This window comes from Aulostomus chinensis, chromosome 19 (genome assembly GCF_037954235.1).
Source record: "Aulostomus chinensis isolate RoL2024-O1b breed Wild chromosome 19, RoL_Achi_v1.0, whole genome shotgun sequence".
Lineage (NCBI taxonomy): Eukaryota > Metazoa > Chordata > Actinopteri > Syngnathiformes > Aulostomidae > Aulostomus > Aulostomus chinensis.
Window position 1 is genome coordinate 8,749,776 of NC_141338.1, and position 15,531 is coordinate 8,765,306.

General features: G+C 40.0%; 1 protein-coding gene across 6 annotated transcripts in view; it reads left to right on the forward strand.

Moving 5' to 3' along the window:
• The window catches only part of brinp1 (bone morphogenetic protein/retinoic acid inducible neural-specific 1), a 163,769-nt gene extending 150,462 nt beyond the window's left edge, over window positions 1–13,307 (forward strand). For all 6 annotated transcript variants that reach the window (XM_086187161.1, XM_086187162.1, XM_086187160.1 and 3 more), the window contains 2 exons: window positions 2,045–2,267; window positions 8,252–13,307. In XM_086187161.1, the coding sequence (XP_086043287.1) occupies window positions 2,045–2,267; window positions 8,252–9,392 (1,364 nt within the window). In that variant the 3' untranslated portion in view covers window positions 9,393–13,307. The remainder of the gene's footprint in view (window positions 1–2,044; window positions 2,268–8,251) is intronic.
• The last annotated feature ends 2,224 nt before the right edge of the window (window positions 13,308–15,531 follow it).

The window sequence follows — 15,531 nt, forward strand, 5'->3', positions numbered from 1 at the left end:
GTATGTAGGAAAATCTTGTACCTGCCTCTCTGCTAAAGCATAATTGGTCTAAAATAATCAAAGGAACAAATTATAAGGGAACACTTCAACAAGCTAGCAGCTATTTTGTCCACATTTTTCCTCAAGAGACAGTAGCAGTAAGGATCCCCAGCTCCACCCCAACTGTCCTGAGCCCATCACCTGGTCAAAGAGTATCACTGTCGTGCGAAAAAGCACCTCTACTACCAGAGTTACTCTCCAAAGCTTTTACAACAGGGAAATTGGAGCAATATTCAAGCTGTATAAAGAGTGAATGACATTAAATAATAAACTTACATATGTCAAATTCTTGAATTTGATGGCAAGTTATTATGTCTCCCTTACAAACTACTGCATTTGCATGTAATGCAAAATGAAAAGGCTCCATCTTGGAAGATGATGTTCTTGCGTCCATAGAAATGCTGTATAATCACTCTTCCCGCTTCTTGGTTTTAATCCAAACCTTTTGAGAGGAATAACTTGATTTTTCTCCAGATAGAATCTACTCCTCCTCCGGTACCGTAGTCACTATGCTGGGTGACTTTGAAAGACGTGGAGTCTTTGGAAGCAGTATTATAGAAGCCATCCTTGACTGTGCTGAAGCTCGTGTGAAGGCCTTGGCATAAGAGTTGAACTGGCAGCAGGGAATGACTTGATAATGGATATTTTTGGGGTGGAAGGAAATCCGGCAATTGTGAATAGTGGCTTCTGGAGACACAAAGCTTTTCTCGGAAAAGGGTGATGTTGGCATCTGACATCTCTGAAAACTGGGTGGAGGAGTATGGCAAATTCATCAGGGGAGGAGAAGAAATGAGGGAAGGGAACTCTTGGCATAACTGGAAGGAGAGAGTAGAAAGTTCTGACATTTCTCTGCAGCGGCTGAAAAAAAAAACCCACATTCAAGACAAGTCTCAGTAATGCCGTTAAACCCTCTTGAGGAGGTCAGCAGGAGAGGACTGTTTGCAGGCTTGGATAAACTTTGCATCCTTTTTTTTTTTTTAGATTTCTTGAAGATATTCTTTCTTTCAAACAGTTAAATGAAATGTTTCGCATATTCTCAAGGCTCATTAATGCAATATTTTCTTCACAACAAGGGAGTATTCCTGTAGGTTCTATACAGGAGGTGCTTGAGGTGTGACTGTGTGGACGTTGAGTTTAGACTTTAGCAGCTTCAGTGCCGACATTAAACGGTTATTTATGAAGATGCTCATTCATTTGGGACATCAGAGTTCAGATGCCTTGTGGGGTTTTTTTTTGGTTTTTTTTTTTTTAACTTTTTTATAACCCTGCAGTTTCAGTTACATTTTCATGCCCATTGTTGCTAAAACTGGAGCCAGTGTTGAGTCAGACAGCTGGGTTGTCTGAGGAAGACACAAGAGATAATTACCAGATGCAGCCGGAGGAAAATAAGGACAATCATTATGACCACTGGTGGGCAAAATGTAGAATATGATGATGCTTACTGCACGCAGGCTTTCATTTCTCTGCAAAGGCTTGAGACAGAGGCAATCCAAAAGAATAAATGAAAGACTCACTGCAACATACGAAGCTTACGAGGAGCTACACAATTACAAAAGCAGAGCTGGTATCTCTTCTGCTCAACTGAACGGACATAATATGACACATTCCTTATGAAAAGGTATATATTCTTTTAAAAAAAATTGCAAAATTAAAACACAAGTTTAAAACCTGTGCATGACTTTTGACTAGCATTTTGGACAATATAATCCATCCTCCTCATCGAGGAGCACAGTGTATCGTTTGGAGGACTGGCATTCCCGTCCCTCCTGGAGAGTCACAGAGACTTGGAGGTTCTAGCCGAGGGGCACTGAAGACAACACCTCACAGAGACACTTAACTGTTGGTATTACCTGTAGTTTGTCAGGTCTGGAGCTAAATGAGGACTACAAATGAAGTATTACTACCCCTACTACACCCACACATACCCATCACACTTACATATGTAAATAAGTGCTTCTATCTCTGCAATTATTCAGCCCTCTATGCATCTCTCTCTTTCATCCAGATGAGTTCAAGTCCTTCCTGAAGAGGCTGCCCTCCACTCACTTCCTGCCCATCAACAGCGTACACCTCCTGTGGGGCAGTGACTGGGACCTTCAAGCCCGTTACAGACTCCTGCAGAGTTCCCTCGAGATCCAGCGGCTCAAGATCCAGCGTACTGCCCGCAAGCTCTTTGGCCTCAGCATCCGTTGTCACCACAATCCTAACCACCAGATGCCAAGGGAGAGGTGGGTGGAAATGCAATCTCCACCAGAACCACATGTGGTGTGTGTCGCAGAGGAGTGACATCTTTCAGGGATATTTCACCTCTGAGATGATTTAGAGGTCGTACTTTGATTGCTGTTTCATGAGCGGCACACACTAAAGATGCCACCATCCATTATAGATTCAACTTACAGCTCTGTTGTTTCTGTCTATCAAGTCAACTTAGTGCTGAGGCTTGCACATGCCCAAAGCGTTCTTGCTCACTCTTGTATTTCACATTGCAGTCTGAAAAGAAAATGTTGCTGTGGGAGTATTGTTGATAGGTCATTGCACACATCTGTCACCACCTACTGCTGTTGCAGCTTAAGAGCCTCGCTCTGCATGTGTCATGGTGTCAGCACTGCAGTGAAATGCCAGGAATTTCCCCATTTGCAAATATCAGAAAACACTATGCAACATATGCAAAGTTCCACGCGAGAGATCCTTAAAACTGTTCTGTGTAGACATTGTCACCATATAAATGGAAACAGAATTCGTAAAATATTCATTTAAGTGGTCTGAAAATGAGCAGTTGTTAACTGTCAGTGACAGAGAAAGAGCACAGCAACATTTGTGCTTGAGAGTTGGCAAAGGTTGGTTCTGAAGTGTTATCAAAGAGCCGCAGTATGCACTTCCTCTTCCATGGAGTACGCTTCAAGGGTGCCTGATGGCGTTGGAAATAAGAGCAGCATGTTTATTTGCTCGCTTGTGTGAGACAGCTTTGCATCAGATGGAGGACTTATTTGTTTTCATCACCTCTGTGTGCTTGTGTATGCAAATTTCATACATGTGGGAGCGGGGAATAAGTGCTCTATTGCTCGCATTGGAGCTCTACAGGAAATAACATTTGTTTTTAAATAGAGCAAATTGTCACATTGACTATAATTTTGTATCATATCAACTCTGATAAAAACCTGTTATTTAAATCTTACCTTTCTAATAATATTTTTTTATTGGCATGAATCAGTATCGTTGGCTTGCCGTCAAGAGCAGCCTGCTTCTCCCCTATTTCTTGATTCAAAAAATAAAAAGAGGTCCTTATCACGTCTTCTCTGGGTGGCCTGGAACATCTGATCAGTGGATGAGGGATGTGAAGTAAAACTGAAGAGCTATAAAGTATCTGCTTAGGTGTTTTCAAGCTATGTGTCTGTCACCTCAGCGTAGCCCTCTAGCACATCTCCAACACGTCAGTGAGAAAACACAGGGCACTAATTATGATGTGAAAAGAATCTCATCTTGCTTCAGCTTGGTGAGGGAGAGACGCGCCATGCTTCTACAGCAGGCTTGATCCCCTGAGTGTTTGGATGTCTTCCATTCATACATCGGATCCACAATGGGGATGGATGCTGTCATGCACCAGCGACTGTGTGCACGCTTCCACTTGGAGAGGAAGTGTGAGAATCATGCTCATTGACTTCTCCAATGGTTTCAACTGGATCCAGTCCTCCTCTATATTGGGGGGGGGGGGGGGGGTTCTCCAAGCTGTGCTTCTGGAGCCCCCACCCCCGTGATCACTTGGATCACAGTTTACCTCACTGACACACATCTTACACGGAGGAGGATACGTAAGAACCTGATAGTGACAGAAAAGGCTGTGGATTTAATGTGGTCCAGGTGGCACCTGCGTCATGTCTTTCACAGCTGAAATAAAAACAGAGATAAACATGGACGTCTGGTCAGGGATGATGCGTTAGCTGACATCACAATGGATTACAAATTCTGAATTCTAGCTACTGATTAGTTAGATTTTATTTTATCCGTCATTCCTGTATGCAGTCTTATCAGGACACACATATATATGTGTGTGTGCATTTATGAATATATGTATACATGTATGTATATATACATATGTATATACATATAAATATCAGAGAGACAAAGGCCATGACAATGTAAAGCAAAATACATCAGATTTCTTTTCAGTATATTTCATTCATTTGAAACCGTAGCCAAGTCAGAGTACCTTACAGAGAATCAAATGACGAAGCAACCCAGGAAGTACTCGGAGGACTGGAGTGGCATGCTGAAAACCTGGACTTGACTCGTTTAGGCATCATTTAGGCCTCCTTCTAGAATAACACTGTTTTATTAATTAGATGCAGACTTTTTAGGGAGCAGGCTTTCTTCATTAGCTCCAAAAATAATGACTTCAATTTTGTTCTCATTTAATTTGAGAAAATGCCGGATCATTCAGCTTTTTATTTGCTTAATGAGCGATCCAAGGGATTCTATTAAACTGTAGTCATTTAGTGCCTTACATAGTGTTCATATCTTTCATCTGTCACGGTCACGTCTGGTCCAATTGTAGTAATGGTCTTCAAGTTATGGACTTAGTTTGGCCATCATTACTCTTGTTTTGTAGTTTTGTGTTGTTTCTCTTTTGTTAGCTGTCAGTTCCAGTTTTATTTTTAAGTTCACTTCCTTCATATGTTTCTTCAGTCTGTGTCTGTTTACCTGCTATTTTTGAGGGTTTCATCTGTGTCTGGTCAGTTCATCAGTCCTCATCAGTCACAGCCCGATCTCTGTGTTTTTCATCCAGTCTGCTGCTTCCCTGCCCTTGTGTTCTCACACATGTTTCTTGTCGGGTCATTAGTAGAGTTCGTATTTAAGTTCAGTCCCTCACTGATATCTTTGTCAACTCGTCTGTTTTCTAACCTCCTTACCTGTTTGTTCTCCAGCCTGTTGCCTCCCAGAGTTCTCATGGTTACGTCACCTGTTCTCGCCTTTGTTTCTTTTTGTAAAATAAACCTTAGAGTTTTGCCAAGTCAAGCCTGCTTCTGCTTGGGTTCTGCAGTTTGTCTGAGATTTAAATTAAGCCTGTATATATATATATATATATATATATATATATATATATATATATATATATATATATATATATATATATATATTTTTTTTTTATTATTATTTGAGTGGGACCATCAATTATGTGAAGATAGGAAAGAATCTGGCTGTGGAATATCAGTTAAGTGATACAGATTGTGATGACAAATTATTCAAACTTCTTGCCTTGCCTCAGTATAAAAGTGTTCAACAAAAACCTGTAGTCATGGCAACTCAAGTTCCTGAGGTGTTTCTGCATAATCTTGGATCAGACAAACAAACAAACAGACAAATGCCACATTAACTTCTTCTCAGAGGCAGTAATTTAGGTTTGCAGTATCAAGTTAATGGCAAAGGTCTGGAAATTGACCCTTGGGGAACTCCTCATCTTGTTGGCAGGTGTATTATTTGTTAAAGTACACTAACCTCTCCTATACTACACTTGCATACTGGGAGACTGATGACTCAGATCAGTATTGGTTAACTAGGCCATGGGATAGTATAGGAAACAATCCCAGGAGTGCGGCGCAGTGTGGACACTACATTAGCCATAGAAAGCAGTTCTTTCTCGATTGCAACAGTAATGGCAAGGGTGGTGAGATGAGAGCATTGCACTGTTGAGGACGCCCAAAGAGCAGATATCTGAGCAAATATGTTATTGTTGCACACAAGGTCTACTGTACATCTCATGTTTCAGATATCCCACTGCACCACACTTACCTTTAGAACTAATTATGATGTCAGCTTGTACTTATTGAAGTTTTAAAAATATTCATGATTGAGTATTAGATAATAAAGTGGCTGCCCACCTACTTAGAGCAAATAAGAAGCTCTGCACTATTGTGGTCCATATCATTTTGGTATTTCATCTCCTGGAGGCACAGCCAGAATAATCTCTCTAAAATCACACAAATCTCCTTCTTATTATTTTGCTTGTCTTTCCACTTCCATTCTTTATCCAGCTGACATTTGTTCCCACAGATAAATGACTGTCTGATTATCACATTAATGCCCACAAAAACTGAATATAGATTAATGAGTGATTCTTTCTAGCTCTATCATCCACAGCAGCTAGTGAACAGCCTTTCCTGGTCTCTGGTGGTTGTATTTACAGCTTTATCAAAGAGGCAGGTAGCATTTTCATCTTCAGTCTGTAATTGGAGTGATGTTTTGCCCGATCATGGCACAATTATGCAGATCTTCTGGCTGGAGCTTCAGATAGTAGCAGCAACCTTCAAGCGTATGTGTATAATGAACCTGTCGGTTGATTTAACTTGTGTATTGATGAGTAACACTGTGAAACTGCACAGGAAGTCCCTGGAACAACCATTAATCTAGTCAATTACAACTTCCTCACTATAACGCTTTATAGTTCCAAAAAAAAAAAGCAACCCAAAACCACTAGATAACCATGGCAACAGTTTAAGTGTCGCCTGGATTCCCACAATTTGTATTAATCACAGATACTGCTGTGATGAGCAGCGTGTGATGGAGCGAGCTTAGTGGTGTTGCCAGATATTAAATCAAATCTAAGTGTAATTTGTTTGTTGACACAAAAGACAGACTCAGCATTTGTTATTTTTGCATGTGGTGTAGTCCTGCTGTAAAGGTGATATGTGTTAGCACTGGCCAACTATTAGACATACTCATATTAACATTTTCATATGAAGAGAAAATGCCAAAATATATGTTCAGCATCATAAAAACAGAGCTCTGTGTTTTCTGTATTCTAAAAACAAGACACTGGCAGACATTTTAGTTCCCCGTAGAGGATGAGGGTGGTATTTGGGTAATTACTCCAATCTGTGACAACATTTTCTTTACAAACACTCTTCAGGCACCCAAAATCTTCAGTATATTTTAATTGCATTAGTTCTGGTCACTTTTCACCGCTGTGACAATCCAATTAGGGAGGATCATTTCATTTCCCCTCTACTTTTAAATAATTTGCAACCTTTAGAAAGTGTGATTGTATGCTGAGGACGTACGGTTTTAATTTGTTAAAATTTTTGCGACTACTCTTTATTCCAAAGACTAGCATCTGAATCTGCAACATCGAACTCTGCATCGGAGTGTGTCATGTTAAGACTTTTGCCTTCCAGACCACATCCAGCTTCCTCTTTGAGCAGTTTCAGTCTGTTTCAAGCATGTACGAGTGACTGAATATTGTCTTGTTTCGTGAAGGTGTTTGTGTGTACGTAGAGCAAAAATGTACCATAAACTACTAGCTTTTTTTTTTCACTTTGTGCCATTCTCAAATTGCCTCATTGTCCTGTATCTGTTTGGGCTCATTTAGGTAAAGCTTTAGGGGCTTTCTTGCCTACTGAGAATGCAATGTCATCCATCATAGTTAATGCTTAGGTTCATTAACATGTCAAGCTAACCTTGACCAGCCTGTCTCTCTCTCTCTCGCTCTCTCTCTCTCTCCTTAAGAATCAGGATGCAGAATTCATCTCCTATAGTCAGAAAATAAGTTTCAATACTGTCAAGATGACAAGGAAATACGCCAGGGGGGTGAATCAGTGACAGCCTAAGAATAGCAAGTCATGCCTTCCACCTAAGGGAAATAACAGAACTCCTCCCTCTCTGAAACAAAGTCATCTCCCTCTTCCCTGATCATCTTGACGAGATATTTTACATACATAGATTGCTGCCAATCACTGAACAAAAATTCCATTCAAGTATTTTCATGGTTTAGGACGCGTTATCCTCATAGTTTAGTCAACTCGCTTAGACGACCTCCACAGTTCAGATTTATTTTTGTCACTTTGAGTGAAAGAGTTCTAAGGTTTACAGCAAGTCCATTATCACACAATTAAAAGTGATAGTTTGATAACCACCATGTCGCACAAGTGTCAAGTCTCTCCCAGTTACACACAGGAGAGTCACATTATACAGGAAAAACTTTTTTTTTTAAAGTGTGAGTGCGCGTGTGTGTGTGTGTGTATGGCTAGTGTATGAAAATAACTTATGGAAAGTTTGGCAGCAGTATGCCAGACTTTATTAATAAGTATATAATTTTTTTTTGTTTTATCAATTTACCTACTTTTGCAATGGCACAGAACCATAATTATGATTATTTCATGTGTAAATTTTTGATTGAAGTATCATTGATTTTTTCCATTCTGTTTTTTTCTCTGTCCAGGTCTGTGATGCAGTGGCTCAACAGGGTTCAGTCCTTTCTCTACTGCAATGAGAACGGGTTCTGGGGGACCTTCCTGGAAAGCCAAAGGACATGCGTGTGCCACACAGGTGTCACCCTGTGCCAGCGACCCATCCCTTGTGTCATAGGTGGCAACAACAGCTGTGCTATGTGCAGCCTGGCCAACATCTCACAATGTGGCTCCTGCAACAAGGGCTACAAGTTGTACCGTGGTCGCTGTGAGCCCCAGAATGTGGACTCAGAACGCAGTGAGCAGTTTATCAGCTTTGAAACCGACCTGGACTTTCAGGATTTGGAACTTAAATACCTGTTGCAGAAAATGGATTCACGATTGTACATTCACACTACGTTTATCAGTAACGAGATCCGCCTAGAGACCTTCTTTGACCCAAGATGGCGTAAGCGCATGTCCCTAACTCTCAAGAGTAACAAAAACCGGATGGACTACCTCCACATGATAATTGGTCTGTCGATGAAGATCTGCCAGATGCGAAACAGCAGTATTGACCCCATGTTCTTTGTTTATGTCAACCCATTTAGTGGTAGCCACTCCGAAGGCTGGAGCATGCCCTTTGGGGAACATGGCTACCCACGCTGGGAAAAGGTACGGCTGCAGAACTCACAGTGTTTCAACTGGACTCTTCTGCTGGGCAACCGGTGGAAGACATTCTTTGAAACTGTCCACATCTACCTGCGAAGCCGTGCCAAGATTCCAACTGGCTTACGCAATGACACAGGACAAGGCCCGGTGGATCTTGCTGACCCTAACAAGCGGCAGATCTACATAAAAATATCTGATATCCAAGTGTTCGGCTACAGCCTGCGCTTCAATGCTGACCTGCTACGTAGTGCTGTGCAGCAGGTGAACCAGTCGTACACACAAGGAACTCAGTTCTACTCGTCCTCATCTGTTATGCTCCTGTTACTGGACATTCGGGATCGGATTAACCGTCTAGCACCTCCATCGGCACCTGGCAAACCCCAGCTGGACCTCTTTTCTTGTATGCTGAAGCATAGGCTCAAGCTCAACAACAGCGAGATGATTCGAGTAAATCATGCCTTGGACATGTACAGCACAGAAATACTTAAACAATCAGATCACCTGACTGCAAAACTCTGTTGATCATTTTAACATTAACATTAAAGGACTGCAAACTAAACACCCGACACATGAACTACGAGGGGATATTAATCTTATTTTCTCTTTTTCATTTTTGGACCTTTTCTGCCTTTTGATGTAATATGAACTTTGTAAGCATAATTCTTAAAAAGAGAAAGGAAAAAGCGGTGATGAAAAAGTATTTCTGGCAGATAAAGAAGATTTATGGAACTACTATAAGGACTGTATCATATTTGTCCCAGCATGTCTGTCATTCCCTAAAAGATTTTAAGTCAGAGAAAGAGAGGAAAAAAAAAATTCTATGTACTGTTGAAAAGAGGCCTTGATTTTACTCCGAGGGATCAAAGGTTATATCTGAAACTGCCATTCTTTACTAAGAAAAAAAGAAAAAAACATTTTTAAAGGACAAATGACCTAACACAAGGGCAGACCAGATATCCTTTTATTTCAGCTAATGTGCAAAATAACGGGCAGTTTAGTATTTAAAATGTTTATACATTGTAAGGATTAAATAGCCCTAGTGTGTAAGTAGTCAACACAACATTACTTATCGAGTCTTTATCACATTTCAAACACACGACGAATCTGCATTGCTCTTTGTGAGTTATGAGGCACTCTGTCATTGTTCTGACACATAAGGCACACAGCAGGGCAGTAATGGATAGTCATGTCAAATAATAAAAGCCAGCTGTTTATATATACATATATATGTGGGTGGATGTGTGTGTATGTGTGTGTGTGTGCATATACCTTTTCGTTTTCTTTTTTTTTTTCCGGCTTGATGCGTATTGCCGTTTGTTAATTGAATGTGTCATTTGAGATTGACTCCAATCTAAGCTGAATCTTGCATTTGGAGCGCTTCTTCCCGTGTTTGAAATTCAAGCTGTGTTTTTTCACAAGGCAGTACCTCCTGGTGCGTGAGTGCAATATTGTGGTCTGAAGATTTAACAATCAATGCTATTTTGTACAGCTTTGCAAAATGTACATGTTGTGACTGCTGATTTGTGGAGCTTTTCAGCACCAAGAGCAAAATGTAAAAAATTCATCATTCAGGCACATTTACGAGACGACTTAAAGCCATACACTTTCCTGAGGTAGACATATAAGACATAAAATCCATCCCCACTTTAATAACTATGTATTCATGACAAAATGTTCCCTCTGTTTTTTTTCCCTTTCAGTTGATTTGAGACAAGAGCACAGCAAAAAAAAAAAAAAAAAAAAAAGGCAGGAACAAAAACAGGCATTATGTTGGATAAGAATTGTGTTGTAAAGCCAATGAATTTGTATGTTGTGCTGCGGAAAAGAACAAAAAAAAGTTGAGAAATTGTTATATTAAAATACATTTTAGTCTGTAAGCTTTTCATGACCACATGCATTTTTCTTTTACAGATTTAAAAATTTAACCCAAGATCAATAGAGCCTTTCAAAACTCTATTATATTAAACACTACCTAATGTATTGTTGGTCATTCTTATTTTGCTAATCCAATGCTGAAACATCGCTAATACCGATGAGTTTATGTAAATACAAGTCATCGCTATTATTTTTGTTGAACATTTACATGACCTTTTTATTTAACTTTTTTTTTTTCTAGTTTGACTCAATAACAATATAACTCTGGCCCTAAATCAAAGTTACCGGTACATACCACCCCCCCCCCCCCCCCACACACACACACACACACCCCCATTTCCAGAGAACTGTCCTCCCACCATCAAAGATGGTAGCCAAGTTGCAAGACTTCTAGGAAAAAGACCAGAAATATTAAAGATTTTTTGATTACTTTTTTTTTTTTTATTGTTGAGTTCCTAGCTAGAGTTTTAGTTTAGTTTTGTTGCCTTGATATTTTCATCTAATCTTTTTCTCCTTTTTTTTTTTCAAATCACGGTTGCTCTTGACATTGCGGAGACACACAACATATAATGAGCTAAGCAGGGTGGTTTGTGATGAAAAAAAAATGTGATTGGTACGTCTGAAACGGAAATTCACTTCAGAATTTGTCATCCAATTTAACAACAGTCTAACACAATGATTTAACGGGCAACGTGGACCATAGGTTAGCTTCAAAATGTATCAACAATCTTAATAAAATGTCTTTACATTCACAATGTGAGGAATCAATCCTCATATGGCCTGGGGATAAGATAATGTTTCAGTAGACTTTTTGTGAAGCAGTTTGGCAAGTTTAAGGGATTTTCTAACCTGTCTACAGTAGCACTACAAAGTCAGTTCCACCTGAATACGGCAATACTTCAAATATTTCTTCAGGCAGATGTTTCGGTGGCCCGTTAGCATGTCGGCTAACGACTGCTCAGCTTGTTAGGCTTAGGTTTATGTTTGATGATTCGACTCTTAACTCCTTATATTGTCATCTTGCCAAATCTGTAGAAACTTGGGTCAGAGGGTGAGCTGTTCCCACTCAGACAGCAGCTCTGCCTGGAGATGGGAGGCAGCAGCAAGGTGAGAGAGGGCAGTGGGACGGATGGAGAGCAGTAAAATGTAGTTTATGTCGTAATGTAGATGAAGCTGTGATCCCTGAATTGGAGGCTGCTGCTGCTGCTGCTGCTGCTGCTGCTGCCGCCGCTGCTGGCCAGTCCAACTAGTTTAAGAAGAGACACTGGTAACTGTCTCAAACCACCGCAGTAATGAATGGGTTTATGGAACTGAAGCTTAATAGCATGCTGATGTTAACATGGCAGCACTTTGTTTTTGCAAATATGTTAACATTCATAGCTTTACCGCTGTAACATGCGCATGCTAACGGTAACTTCTAACTACCAGTGTGTACACTGATTTCAACGATTTGAGGCAGGAAACAGTTCAGCTGCATTTTACAGTCATGTGTCAGATGGAACTACAGCGCTCTAACAAAGGTGAAGCTGATGTGCATTTTCACTTTGTCCTTTTTTTATTTTCCCAAGTCTACAGTGATTGTGTGTTTTAAGGCTTTACACAGGTGCAAAACACAGGGGACCTACACTCAACAGCGTGCTTGAATGCCTCCCGTGTCGACCTTGAAAAAGACCACGAGCTGCAGCTGTTGCTCTGCTAACATCCTGCTAAACATAGCATAAGGCTAACAAGTTCCAGACATAATGGCAGACTGACACTTTAAACGGTTAATTTGACTGTTTTGCTACATTGGTCGATCAACATGAATTGTTACTTCATTATTATTTATTTATTATTATTATTATTAAGTGCCTGTTATCTATCCCTTTAACATGTTTAGAGTTGAAGAAAATTTCTAGATGTTACACAGACACCACTGAATTTTACGATCGTATATTTTGATCAATTATAAACTTCATCTCCTACTGAGGATTAAGCCTTCAAAGAGGTTTTGTGCATGCGGGAAAAACCAACCTCCAAAAAGGAAGGAAACGGTGGATATTTTGCGTCCCCTGTTGTACAATATATCTGTATATATTAACTCTGTTACAGTAACAGTGTTCTGCTACAGTGCCAATGTTATAAAAATAACAATATTGAAAGGGAATACAAAGACTACTTCAACAAAAAAACATATATATATATATATATATATGTATATATATATATATATATATATATATAAGCCCTCCATTTGAGTACATTAGCACAAAGTACAGGGCACTCATGTCTTATGTAATTAGGTTCATGACAATTTCTGACTGTTGTTCCGTTGTCAAGACATTCTGTACTTTAGTTTTAAGCCACTGCAAGGTCCATAAAACAAGCACATTTACTTGTATGGCATTCTGCTCCCATAGTGTTGCTTACCTGTATCCATGGATATGTCTGAGAAATGTTGCACCTAATACCTTGCCTATGTACTTTTTGCTGTTCTGTTGAGATCATTATATCAGCTTCTTTCAAATGAATGTTTCATATAATAATCTATTTCTCATTAAAAGGCTATATTTAATAATAAGAGCAAGGTGTGTTTGTACCATTTACCCATGAGCTTCCCCCAAATGCAGCAGAATGTAGAAATACTGACCAAAATCATGGGACCTAGCTAATTTTGGTGCATCGGCATGGCTAATATGCGATTTTTTTTCCCCTTGATTTTAGCCTAAGTTCTCATCCACTATATTGTGTTTGGTTTTGTTTTGTTTTCATATTTGCTAATGATGAAATAATGATAATTCTGTACCTGAACAGCCACTGAATGCAGGTATTCACATCTTCTCTACGAGTGCTCACTGAAAAGCTTGCTAAAAAAAACATCCTAAATGCACTCTGTCTTCCACCAACTTTCTATACATACAGACCAGAATTTTCGCCCTCTCTTGTACAAATACTGCAGCCCACCGTTTGTGAGGTTGGATAAAGGCCTAGGTTACAGTAACCATCTCTGACTGTACTGTATGTTTAGGAGTACTTTCCTTCAGTAAGGGGAACCTCTAACCTGGGTCTCAACTCTCAGAACTGTGTAACTATTGGGCTCAATTCTCCCTCCCTTTCCTCCTGTGCAATTTCCTCGTTCTTGATGATGAAACACATTCCCCCCCAGCATGATGCTGCCACCACCATGTTTCACTGTGGGGGAGGCTGTTTTCAGGGTCATGTGTAGTACTTTGTTGTTACCACAAATAGCATTTTACACAGTGGCCTGCAAGTTCACAGTTAAGTTCCTCATTCCCTCAGTCCATCCTCTGCCAATAAGAACAAATGGGGCTTTCAGGGGGAACGGGGGCTTTCTAGAGGCGGCAGGAACTAAATCAGTTTGAGTCAGACAGACTCACAGGACACAACCAACATTTGGGTTTATTCCAGATCTTTTATATCACCTCAAGGAAACAATGACCATAAAATTTAAAAAAAAAGAAGTCCTTTTTCAAAAATAAAGCTGCCTTTTGAGCTGTGGAAAAAGAAGGGCAAATGTGCCCAAAATAAAGATGAACCTAAGATGGCATCCCGCGTTCTGAACAAACATTACAACTTTGCTCGATGACGTTGTATTGTTGGGTCATTGAAACGATATCCCGTCGGGATAGAGAGCCGCGCTCGTACGTTTGTTGTGTATCTTTTGGAGCAAAGTCTTTGAAACTGTGGTGTGGTGTCAGGGTCAGCTTCCCGTTTGTCAAACTAAATCAAGGGTCAAGGAGATCCAAAGGTGTACGAACAAATTGGTGCATCAAAGTATTTTCATAGTTCTGAGTCAGTTTTACGACAAAGCTACTTGGTTGCCCTTCTCCTCAATCAATCAACAGAAAAACACATTAGCTTTCTTCCCTCTGTGCTCTTTTTTTTTTTTTAACCAACTAAGTTAATTGAATAGCTGAAAAGCTCAGTAATCCAAGCATCTCAAGCAAGGCACAAAAGGCTTAATCAATCTACCCCCCCCCCCCCACAGTACATGTTACGTTTGCCAAGTAACTGTGAGGAAGCAAGGTTTCTTGCCCAGTTCCTCTCATCTGTGAGCTCATTCACACTGAGCATATCTGCCAAAGTTGATGGTGAAAAGGTCAGAGACGGCTAATGCTAAACACTCGGGGAAGGGCACATCAGTTGATATGAAATGAAGACGATTTCTCACAGCGCTGCTCCAGGGAAGCTTCCCCAGCTCCTTTTTTTTTTATTTTTTTTTATTTTGAATCCCCCTCAGATAAAACTTCCATCAGTATGCATGACTAACAAGGTAGAAATGCCAGGTAACTAAGGTGAAAGAAGCAAATTCTGACATGTGTAACACGCTGGACCTGAAGTCACCCAGCCTGACATCCTAAAGGCTTATTGTACTTCAGTGAATGCCGCAGCACGCTGAAGTATTTTCAAGATGTGCCTCATTTGAATGCCTGAACTCAGTTGAACTGAGAACAACTTCACTGGAAAGCTTCTTTTTATTCCTCTAACATCGGAATTTTCTGAAGAATTCATTTGTCATAAGGATCTTTCAGAACACAAAGTGCAGTAAAGTTTCTCTTTTGTTTATTTTTTGTTGTTGTTTTTTTGGTTGATTTTTTTTTTTTTTCAAAGACGATATCTGCCGGCGCGTACAGCACATTACTTTTCAGCTGATCAAATGTTTTGTCGACATAAATGTTGAAATGGCATATGTGAATATCACATTTAAAAAAGGGACTCGATCAAAGAGTCGTTATACCAAAACCACAATGATACAAACTCGTGCTGATAAAAGGTTTCAACAGGC